The following is a 12,726-nucleotide window of genomic DNA, read 5'->3' as shown; positions in this document are numbered from 1 at the left end:
GGGACCGCAGCAGAGGCAAATTCGGCCTGGGCCAACAGTTGCGCCTTCTCGGCCTCAAGAGCCATGACCCGCTCTCCCAGGATCGAAGCCTCCCAATCAATTTCACCAATACGTTCCTCGAGCCGCGCCTCCCTCAGCGTGGCCGTTTGCCTCTCAGATTCCTGCTCATATTTGAGGACGCGAATAGTGTGCTCCAGCGCCGCCGCTCTCGCCAAAGCCGACACTCGAGCATCCTCGGCTTTTTCCATCTCTGCCACTTTCCTTTCCAGCTCGGCCAACTTCCCCATCCATTATGCGCTCAAAGCTTCGACACTGGTAGCGTTTTTCTCAAGTTTGGCTTGTAAAGATAACACCTTCGCCTGAAAGTCCTCGCACTCCGCGGCAACCCCTTTGCCCACCTTGAGCTCCTCGTCTTTGGAATGGAGCAGCTTCTCAAGCTCACTGCATCTGCGAATAGACCGCATCAATTCCTGATCTGTTTTCTCCAACCCCTCCCTGAGGGACTGGGTACTAGCACCCGCTCTGAGCTGCTCATGCATCTCGCGGCACCTGTTGCGATATCGCCGATACTTCTCGACCATTTTTAAGAAAATCTTGGCCCGCGTCTCAGCCCTCGAGCACTCTCGACCTCTAGCATGTATTCTAAACAAGAAAGGAGAGAATGAGTCAATGCAAAGACAAAGGTCACAAAACAAAAAAAAGAGTCAAAAGCGAACTCGCCCTCAAGGCCATCGTGGCCACACCACGCGACAGCTCAAAAATCGTTGAACTCCTGAAGGGATCCGCTCTCAGCAGCGGAGCACAAAAGATCAAATTGTGGCACCAAGTCCACTATGTCTTGCAACAGGTTAAGATCTGTCGGAATTTCAAGTATACCTGAAGGCCCTTCCGCCCTTACCACAATTCGAGGAAAGCCCTCCTCGAACATCCTCACGGAACACAAGCGGAGGAGCCCTCGTCCTTCTCACTCCTCTCCGACCTGTCAGTAAATAGAGATTTGATAACATAACGAAGAGATAAAAAATGTGAAGTAAAGAACAAAGCAGAACCACATCGAACCAAATCACCGGTAAGTGGCTTGCGCCCAAACTTCTCATGGAAGGACGCCCACTCGCGAATCCCCACCGTGTGGGGGAGAATTGCGCTCACCCACTCACGGATATTGGCAACAAGTGAGGGAGGTAGTCTCTCAGCTACAAAGACAAAAGCGAACCCTCAACGAAGTCGTTTAAGGGGGGACAACTGATATCCATCTTAAGAAATTTGCACGAATTAAACAAAAAGGAGAACTTACGAGCAAAATTCCACGTCTCGGGAAACCCCGCCTGGTTCGATACAATATGCTCCGTTCGAACGTAAAAGTAGTTTTCCCAGAAGCAGCGGTTGGTCTTGTCGTCCATCTTCACCACCAAGCTCTTAGTTCCTCGATGGCGCATGTGAATCGTCGTGCACCGAAGAAAATAGGGGGCGAAGAGGTGGAGCATATGTCCTAGAGAAATTCCTCGGCCGGCCAGTTTTGCATACTTGAGGAGCATGAGGAAGAGCTTATATGCATAGGGGGAGAATTGAGTCGGGCACACCTCATAAAAATGGCAGAAATCAACCACCAAAGAAGGAAGGGGAAGAGTGTACCCGACGACAACGGGATACGCGTAAAATGCAGTAGCCCGGGCGATGTAAATGCACTATATCCTTACCTGCGGACGCCATTTCAATATGGTCGGGGATCCCCCATTTGGCTTTGAACGCGGCAATCGCCGCAGCGTCCATCGTGGAAGGTACAGGCTCCGGTTCATTTCCAGAAGGGCTGTTAAAATCGGTCCTCGCCTTCCCTGGGCGGGGAACCACCTCATCCACTGTCGGAAACCCCTCATCTTCCACCACTTCCACTCCCTCTTCGAGTAGGGATGCGTCATTCTCTGGTACCGGAGCACCTACAGCTCTACCAGAAGAAGTACTAGCCATTTTCTTTCGTTAATCAAAAGAAGTGAAGATAATAAATGAAAAAGATAATGGTCACCGCAAACCCTAGCAGAAGCAAAGATATGAGAGATTAAGGAAAAAGGAGAAGACTTGTGAAATTTTCTCTTAAGCAATTGAAAAATACAACATTCAAATGAGAATCTCCCTCCTTATTTATAGGGATATAAGTGTCCTGAGCGGGAAAATCAAGAGTCCCCAATTAGAAAGCGGAAAGGGCACGGGAAAAGACACTGCCTAGAAAACGTGCGCCATAATGACACATGAGGAACATTGATGACATCCTGAACTAATGTGACGGTCCAATCTTGAATTGACGTAACGATCCGACATGATTCTCGAAGCGTCACGTCGCCACCCCGCCATAAGGTTCTCGCCCCTCGCATAAAGCGCTCAGATTTTTCCACTTTGGAATCAACAAGGTCCGCCCGTCGAGCTCGCCAATAGGCGACCCTAATTGGCGGAGGGACTAAATGTATGGGTCAAAATCTGACCACACATGGATTAGCGTTAACAGGAATGGTAAGAGGTTAACTAAGTCGTAGTCATACCCACTAGATGTAACCGCCGAGATCGTGCCCCCAAGAAGCCTGTATGGCGAAGAAAATGTCATGGTAGTTGAGGGAGACGATGTGAAAGACAGTCAAGGGATGAAGGCTCTCTGGTTAAGGACCGATGGACAAAAGGGAATACTGAGAATATATATAGGAGATGCGAAGACATGAAGGGGGGGCTTTTCTCTCCCAGAAGGAGAACAGCAAAAAGAAAACCATGAAAGGGTTTAGATAGGGAGGAAAATCTATGTAACTATGATTGTCAAATCAATAAATATAGATCTCATAGTCATCGATGACATTTTTTCTTTTCCTTCTTTGCTCTTACATTACGGGACGATACTCCAAAAATGTAAGTTTATTATCATGCTTAATGTCATTTAATAATCTTGAATCGAGCTACAAGCTTTGCTATGATTCTTTTATTCATTACACTTAGATCTGGAGTTAATTATTCTTGGCTAGGATTTATCCTCTATTTTCTTCATTAATTACTTTAACTAAAAGGCTCAACACTTTTTGGTCAAATAGTGTCACCTTCTTAATCTCCAGCCACCGTACACGGCGGCGTTGTCTCCGGTGTCTTGACTGTTGGGATCAAGGTTACCATCTAATTATTAAACATTAATCTATTCATACTTCTATTTTTAGAAGATTATCTTCCAGTTGGGGTATGAATAGAGTACTCACTTATCCAGTGAGATATAAACAGCCTACATAAAAATATTAAACAACGGACACTTTATTATTTAAATAATAATGCATAAATAAGGAAAGTCTTTGATGTGTGAGTTTGGTTTCGTGATCTGTCTATCTATAGAGATTATTATATATCAAAATATCATTTCCTTAATATTCTTAAAGATGACTAGCCACTACAAAACTTATAGATTATAGAATCCTTTGTTTGTAATAATTAATGTGTTAAAGAAATTCTTTAAAAAAAAAAAGGAAGACGAAATTGATGGTTATGGAAAGTCGTGGATACACTAGTTGAGACAGGCATCATCAACGTCTCTATCCATGCACAATCTTTTCTTTCTCTTTTGAACTCTTCTATTTTGATTTATATGTTTCATGTTCTTCTCAATCTTTTTGAACACCATTTCATTAGAACAACAAATTTTGTGTAATCCCATAACTGGGTGTGGAAAAAATTACGTAATGCATATGCAGACACTATTCCTACCTCGAAAATAGAGAATTGAACCTGTTTCTGATAGACACTTAGCTCAATAATCATTTAAAAATAAAAGGGAAAAATAAGTGATACAAAGTTTGACAAGATATTCATATTGTATGGAGACCTTTTAATTTGAAGCAAAAAAACAAAAGAATGACCATTTCCACTCAGGCAGTACTGAAGTTAATAAGTTTTTTTAACAAATAAAGGAAACAACAATATGTCCAAGGCTAAGTGGACAAGAAATACCTTTTTTCCAAATTTTTGAGTGGAACAATATGAAAAAGTAAATTACAAAAAATCATGATTAACATCCAAACTATTTGAAATATCAAAGTTCAACATGCTGCTGCAGTAGCTTTCCCTCTGATCTTCTTCAGAAATTGTGCTGCTGCTTTTGATGCATGTTGAGTTCGAATTCAATGAAGTAGGACTTGATGAAGGTGTTGATAAAGTTGACAAAAGAGATTCAAAAGTATAATTTTGCCACTCACTTAATTGGCAATTTTGTGAGCTTAAATTAGAAATATTTGATGAGAATTGCTCAACATTAGGTTGTTGCATGACTTGAGCTTCGCCATAAAATGGAATAGATGGAATATTTTGAATAGGGGTATGAATTTGGCTAGATTGGACAAATTGGGATAATTGGTTTTGGACATGGGAATTGTATAGTTGATTTTCTTGAAAATTACTTGGCAATAAGAAATTTTGGTTTTGGCTATTGGAAGAAAAGAGAGAAGTGGCTATTTTTAAAATTTCTGGACTTACTAGGGATTGTACACCTAATAACCTTGAAAGATTGAGTTGAGATGAATTGTAGAGTGAAGGGTTAAAAATGGAGGTAAGATCAAGAAGATCAAGACGAGGACTTTGAGTCACTGGATCAATTCCCATTCTCAGAAGCTTTTTCCGAATGTGTGTATTCCAGTAATTTTTTATTTCATTATCAGTCCTTCCAGGCAAGCGACCAGCAATGGCAGACCACCTATAGTCAAGAATGATATACAACAAGTCAGAATCAAACTCTAGAATATGACCCAAAAATGTACGTCGACAGTTAAAATCCTTTCTACGCTAAGGTAAAATTTAACACGTTATAGTATGTTGTTTACTTTTTTCTTCATGTTACTAATTTCACTTACGACAATTACTATGGTTACTTTAATCAAAGACGAATTCAGGATTTGAAGGTTGTGGGTGCTAGTCTTTAGTTGGAAAAAGTTCTAAGTTATGGAGAAAGTAGAAAATTGAAAAAATGAATTAGCACCACAAAAAGTGATCTTACATCTTTAGAAAGATTTTAGTTAAAGATATCAAAGTTGAAAATAGTTCAAACCATGGAGAAAAGTAGAAAATATTAACAATGAATTATGACTAAAAAAACGAATATATCTTTTAAATGATTTTAATTAAAAAGGAAAAAAACTTACCTGTTTCCAAGAATACTATGCAAATGGATGATTGTCTCTTCTTCTTCCAATGAGAATTTCCCCCTTTTAATATCTGGCCTAAGATAGTTAGTCCAACGTAGCCTACAACTCTTTCCACACCTTTGAAGCCCTATATATAAAAACATATTTACAAAAAGAATTAAAAAAAAACTTCAAAATACAATTACAACTAATTATAAGTAAGAAAAAGGGAAAAAAAAATTAGAAAAATACCAGCATTCTTAGGAAGTGTCCTCCAATTTCCAGAGCCATGTTTTTGAATGTAATCAATGAGTTTCTGATCTTCTTCTGTTGTCCATGGCCCTTTCTTAAGTCCACTTTTGTCACAACAAGGTTGTATAGGGTCAAATTTAACCCTCAGTATCTTTACGCCAGCGGGCGCGCCCAATGAGTGTACGCCGACCAACGTAGCGGGTACGACTCGGCCGTGAGGACGAAAGCGGCGTCGTTTAGAACTCAGCGTTTACACTAGAAAGACGTTACCTATCTCTGTAACTTTTTGATTCTTTCGAGGAAGGTCTTCTATTATATAAAGGAGACCTCCACATTGTAAAGAGGGATCTATCTGATCTAATACAACTCTCTCATTTTCTATCTTTCTCTCTCTATATCTCTACTTCCGATTAATATATCTTATGAACATACATTGTCATCCTTCTAACACTGGATCTATAACAAACATTATCATCTTCGCATCTCTAGGATTATTATATTTGATTACGATTTACCCTTCCTCTATTTTTTGATTGTTTTATTGCTTACAAAGTGCATCAACAACTTTTAAGCCAAACAAAGGTATTCTTCCCATAGTGAGAATTATAATATACTTTAGGTTTTTTTGAATAAAAAAGAATACTCAAAGTGAGAAGAAAAATAAGTAGCAAGTGAACTTATTGAGATGTGAAAAAGAAAACAGACCATATAGAAAGTACTTGTAGATTGTGTGTGTGTGTATTATATAGTGAGGGAGAAAAGCAAGGGAAAAATAGAAAAGGAAAAAATAAGAATTAATTAAGTCAAAGGGATTTGGTGCCGTCCTTTGTTTATGATCACTAAATGGGGGACGTGTCCCTTCTCTTTTAAATTAAATCAACCAATTAATGTTTGCTTTCTATGGTAAATTCAACAAGATAAGAAGCAAAGTACAAATAGACTAAAAATATTTAATGTATTATTGATGTATATATAAGACTTTAATTGGCGTTTCTTTATTTTCCACTCTTTCTTTTTGAATATCACCTTCAAATTCAAATACATCATTCTCCAATATAGTTGGCCTTCTCTTTGTTTCTGTATTCGTATTAGCTGCCTTGCAACTTTGAAGATGACAAATAGTCTCACCGTCCCATTTTATGAGATGATATTTGATTTGACAAGAAATTTAAGTAAAAAGTAGAAGGAGAAATTTTTTAAATTTTGTTGTCCTTTACCACTTAATCATGGTATATTGGTGTAAATAGTGGTGGTAAAATGCCTAAAAGAAAACAGTTATCCACCCATATTATCCACTAATGAATTTTACGGGTCAAATATAGATATGAACCATATTATCGATTTAGAAAATGGATGACCAATGGATTTAGCTTTTACAATTGTAAAGCCTCAAATTGGGGTTCCTCAAGTTTGAGAGACTACGAATTCTCCCAAAAGTGATCACATTCAAAAAGAGATGGATAATATGGATATCCATATGATCCGCCGGTTAACCCACACTAAAAAAAAAGCTGTAATTAACTACGAACGTCGACACTAATCTGTCGCTAAATCGCTCGTAGCTAGCAGAATTTCTTGATAATCTGTTGCTAATTCGTCGCTAAATGAGATTAGCGACGGATTTCTCTATTTAGCTACATAATTTGTCTGTCGCTAAAACTAAATTTTTTAGTAGTGACCGTATTTATCCGTATTGAATATGGGTCGGGTCGAATAATTTATCTGTTTTCTGCATTACCCATTTTCGGCCCGAACCATATCCGACCCAACCCGTCTGTTTGCTACCCCTGTATAAACATCAGATGCTCATTCATATATTTTTGGAAAAAAGAAGGGCCACTAAATGAATATATAAAGACTTTAATTTATGTACTGAGGGTCTAAAAACTTAGATTAGTTAAAAAGTACAATTTTATGTAACTTTATCTATCTAGTTAACATGCTATTAATAGTATTGGTGATGTAAATTTTATTACAGTACTTAAATTCATACATAAAATAAAAATAAATTTAAGTTATACTGTATATGATAAGAGTGTGAAAAGATTTACACTATTATCGCAATTAACCTGTGGAAAAAATATACTATAATATGCAATTTAGCAAATTACAAACTTCAGCTCATCAATAGAGTAATTAAGAAAGAAAAAAAAAGAGTAATTAGTAAAGGGACAACACATATTGCATGGCTCTTCAGGCGAGATTGTAGGATGCAATCCGATCAATGCCACGTCTTTATTGTTAGTTAAAATTTAATTCTTTAATGGCAGTATATTATTTATTAGCTTAATAATAATGTCAATAAAACCTTGAGTACTTCATACGTGGACTCATGCACTACACTTTGTCTCCTTTTCGTTAGGTCCACAGCCAAGAAAAGAAGCAAACAGTTAGCCAATCAACGACTTGATAATCTAAGGGATGGTAATGGGGCGATGTGGTTGGGGTGATGCGAGTTTGAGCGCAGTGGTGGAGTCAGAATTTTCGTTAAAGGATGTCAAAATATATAAAAGTAAATATACTAGGAAATTAAAAGGAGTCAATACATAGTATATATACATATAATATATTTTTACCTACCTACACAGTGTATTTTTCCTGCAATGGGTGTCATTTGACACTGCTTCCTATAACGTGGCTCCGCCACTGTTTGAGCCTATGCGAGGCGGGGCAAGTTTGGGCATGTGCGGGACGGTGTGGGACGGGTTGATTTTCTTTAAAAAAAAAAATTGCGGGTTGCGGGAGAACCCGCCTCGCGCCGCACCACTTGCCATCCCTAATCCAATCCCATAAGTTGTTCATGTGTAACTTCCCAGATTTTCTTTTTAAAAGTTATTTTCCATTATTATTTGTATAAGATTAAAGGTTGGAGGTGGGGATACAGAAGTATCGTCTAATTTTTATATAATTTCAGTTGCCCTAGTGTGCACGGTCTGAGCTAGGTGAGCGGAGAGGATTCAGTCGAACTTTTTTTGCTGAAAATTATATTATATAATATAAGGTTAAATTTTTTCATATATATTAGGTATTGAATTTCTTTAACTTCTTTGCATTTTTATTTTTATTTTGAATTCCTCTGATAAAAATCTTGCTTCTGCTTGTGTGTAGTAAAATTTTCCATGTCTCAATTCTCCATTATCGCAATAATACAAGGATATCTCTCTTCTCTTTTTCTCTCTCTATATAATTCTTTTCTATAGAGAGATGATGTGGCACCATTATATTAAAAGGCATAGATAGGATCTTAATTCAAACTCTTGATCTAAATGGTCGAACTCTCTCTCTATATATACATAGAACATTTGGAAAAGAAAATAGAAAGGGCTAGTTGAGGACACTTGTTGTATACAGAGAAGAGAAGTATCTTGCTTTGAATCACAGGAACAGATGAGCATCTAATTGGCTTTTATGGAGTTTACTAGATGAGGAAAGGCCGTATACGGGCCCAACATTGCAATTTTATTAAAATTATTATTTGTTGGTGTTTAGTTAATTAATTTTTGAGGTTTAACAAGCAATATTTTTTAAAACTACTTTTGAATATAAAAGTATTTAATTTGAAATCGTCTTCAAAAAGTATGGATAGATGAAAATCATTTAATTTTTATTTTCAAATTGATTTAAGATAGTATGGGTAAATATAAAAATCTTGTAAATATCGATATTTACAAGATTTTTATATTTACCCATACTATCTTAAATNTATTATTCAATATTTAGTATAATTATATTGTTAATAGAAATTATGACACTTGTCATTATAACATTTCTTTGCCTCTCCTATTATATATATATAGACTAGATGAGGAAAGGCCTGTATACGGGCCCAACATTGCAATTTTATTAAAATCATTATTTGTTGGTGTTTAGTTAATTAATTTTTGAGATTTAACAAGCAATATTTTTTAAAATTACTTTTGAATATAAAAGTATTTAATTTGAAATCGTCTTCAAAAAGTATGGATAGATGAAAATCATTTAATTTTTATTTTCAAATTGCTTTAAGATAGTATGGGTAAATATAAAAATCTTGTAAATATCGATATTTCTTTTTGTTGTTGTATTATTCAAAAATTANAATAATTTTCCAAAATGAGAAAAAGATTAGAAATAAGCATTTGCACTCCACAAACAATCTAATCAACACATGCATAATGCATTTAAAGGAGAGTTGTGGGCTTGTGGTTAGATAAATGTGGGGTCCACGTATATTTTGCATTTAAAAATACAAACATGGAATTTTATAAAATGACATATATACCCTTGGTCAACCATCTTTCCTTTTCTATATATATATATATATAGATTTCTTTGACTCTCCTATTATATATATTATATATTATATATTATACATATATTATATTATATTATATTACATTATATATATAAATAGATTTTTCGTTTTTTTATTTTAAAATAATTTTAAAACTCCAATTTGAAACTACTCCCCAATTTGAATTAGTAATTCATTATTTTATTTAATTTTGGTTTTATTTTAAAATTATTTAAAACTCCAACTTGAAACTACTTTCCGGTTTGAATGGGTAGTTTTTCTTCTCTTTTTTCGTTTTTTTATTGGTAATTTTTTTTTTGCTTTTTATTTTAAAATAATTTAAAAACTCAAACTTGAAACTTTTTTTTTTTTTGGGTCAAACAATAAAATTTTATTCAACCAAGTATGATATATACATCCACTAGTTCTTTTTGACTCTAGAACTAGTCCTAAATTTTACGCTAGTACAGTTACTCCTCCCCTCAATATATCTACTAAACTGCTAGTCTATACTAGACTTGGGTATAAGTTCAAACTATCAAGTAATCTATTCTAAATGCTTCTAAATTGTCCTTTCCTATGTAATTGAATGGTAATCTCTCTTAGTCTTGATGCACATTCCTGCTGTTGTTCTTGAAATCTTCTCGCATTGCGTTCATTCCAAACATGGTAGACAGTAGCAGCTAATAGCCATCCTAGCACCTCTGCATATGCTCTGCTGTTGCATTGCTTGGTTGTTAATCTCTCAATCTCCTCTTCCCAGGTCCCTACTTGCCTGTTATCTCTTATCCATCGTAAGAATTTTCTGGAGTAATCACATTCAAAGAACAAGTGAGTGTGAGTTTCTTCAGTATCAGCATTGCATAGTACACAGTTCATAGGGACTTGAATTCCCCATTTAGCCATTCTGTCTGCTGTACTAAGTCTCCTTTGAAGTGCCAGCCAGAGAATAAATTGGTACTTTGGTACAAAACATGGAGTCAAATTAAGGTTTCTCCATATAGCTTTAGGATATTGGGGAAGTAAGTGTTTATATGCCTTCTTGATCATGAACTTGCCAGAATGAGTGAGTTATTGTAGAACTTCACACAAGTCATTTTCCCCATACCACTTCCTTGCATCAAAGATTTTCCTAATAAGCCAACATGCTTGTCTAGGTGTCTCCATAGTATTGATGTTTCTACCCTTAATATAGAAGCTGTGAATCCATTGCACCCAGAGAGTGTCTTTCTTTGTAGTGATAGCCCAAAGTCAATTTTGTATGNTATATAATTATTTATTTGAAAATATATTTATGTGATTAAGTTTTTTGCTGCCTATAACATTAACCCATTCTAACTATTTTAAAATCGTGAGTACTATGTAAAATATAAAACCCAAGTTTTAAAATGATACGGGACAACTATATAGAAGAACAATAAAAACAATCAATATACAGCTCATTCAAATTACAACTTAGTTATTTATTTACTATTTGAAATAATTAAATCAACTAAATTTTAGTTATTAAATAAATTATTATTTGAATTATGTGTGAAATCCTAATATTTAAAATTTATCAATCACGTTTTACCTAAAATAAATTGTTTACTTATTTGAGTGTATACCATAACTATAATACCTTTTATGTTAATTTTTTTTTAATATTTAGAGCTTTGAATCAACTAAAATTTATATAATAACCTTTTGTATAATATTCGAAACTACACTCAATAATTATTTCGACTTGCAAACATCATCTATTCTAAATGTGTAGTATTTATGATCAATAATTAGAAAACACTTTAGTATAGCTCAAAGACATTATTTAATACTACTTATGTTTTTTTTTAAAAGTTATTTACTTATAGACAAGGGAAACACGCGCAAAGCGCGTAACCTCAGACTAATCTATATCTATCTATCAATATCTATCTATACTATATTAAAAGAATGAAACCCCTTAGCGAAATGTCGTTCCCCCTTTTTACCCTTTAAAATAGGCTTCACATTAGATAAAAGTGTAATTTAACTATTTCCCTAATATTCAAGACTAAATATTTAATTATTTTCCTAATATTTAGGAGTTTTTTTCATTCTTTTTCCTAGAATAATAATTAGGAATTTGAATTCGACTGTAATTCAGTCAAAATGTGTAAGAAGGAAACCGTATATATCTTTGCTTAGAGACTATTTTGAAAACTTTGTTGCAGCTTATCAAACTGAATAAATAAATAAATTACACACTTAATTCCTCTTCCTTTTTGGAACCAAACTGTACGCCTTAGGATTCTTATGTTTTGCGCGTGTACACAACTTGAGAATATAATTCCCCTGGTCGTTCTATTTTCTCAAATTGTCCTCCATATGTATAGCAATTTATAATTTAAATAAAAATAAATATACGAAGTGCTATTATAAATATACATATGAAGAATAAAAAGTGATCTACATGATAAAACATCTAACACAAATTTTAAAAAAAAAAAGGTTATTTCTTCACATATGTCCAAGCCTTGATAGACAAATTTACTTGGTACACGTTACGTAAATAATAGTCATCCGATAAAATTAATCGAGATATGCACACACTGACTTTGACACTTACACAAAAAGTAAAAATAAAATCCAAAAATTCCTAATAAAAAAAAAATGGGAAAACAACTTTTTCAAGAAGGTATCGAAGGTTCTTCAATTGATAAAATTCTAAACTAAATAAAAGAGAAAAGATAACTTTTCAAGAAGCAGTGAAAGTTATTTACACCTCCAAATTTGCTTTAAACATCAAATTCTCCCCTCAACTTGAACAATAGACATTATATTTATTAATTTAATGTTTAACCTTTTATTTTATACACAAAACATAGTTTTTAATATATCACTAATTGAGAACGGGATACACGTGCAACTGCGCGTACTCTACCACTAGTAAATACAAAATCACGAGCAAAGAGTCTCCCCCTTTTTCCACCTTTATTGCTTGACAGAGCTAAGTGTGTATTTTAGGTCAAACATTATTTTATGCATCTATGATTTGCTTCTTTCTTTGCCATGCATGCTGTTCTTTTTGACTCACCGCCCCCCCCCCCT

At 34.9% G+C, this 12,726-nt stretch overlaps 1 protein-coding gene across 1 annotated transcript; it reads right to left on the bottom strand.

Annotated features, from left to right (window-relative positions):
• Window positions 1–4,008: 4,008 nt before the first annotated feature.
• LOC109207520 (transcription factor MYB46-like) lies at window positions 4,009–10,563 on the bottom strand. Its single transcript, XM_019370463.1, has 4 exons — window positions 10,324–10,563; window positions 5,385–5,535; window positions 5,151–5,280; window positions 4,009–4,705 (listed from the first exon to the last, which is right to left on the bottom strand). The coding sequence occupies exons 1-4, from the start codon at window positions 10,561–10,563 to the stop codon at window positions 4,009–4,011; spliced, it is 1,218 nt and encodes a 405-aa protein (XP_019226008.1).
• Between the last annotated feature and the right edge of the window lie 2,163 nt (window positions 10,564–12,726).

This window comes from Nicotiana attenuata, unplaced genomic scaffold, assembly GCF_001879085.1.
Source record: "Nicotiana attenuata strain UT unplaced genomic scaffold, NIATTr2, whole genome shotgun sequence".
In the NCBI taxonomy this organism is placed as follows: Eukaryota; Viridiplantae; Streptophyta; class Magnoliopsida; order Solanales; family Solanaceae; genus Nicotiana; species Nicotiana attenuata.
This window is presented reverse-complemented; position numbering and strand designations above follow the sequence as displayed.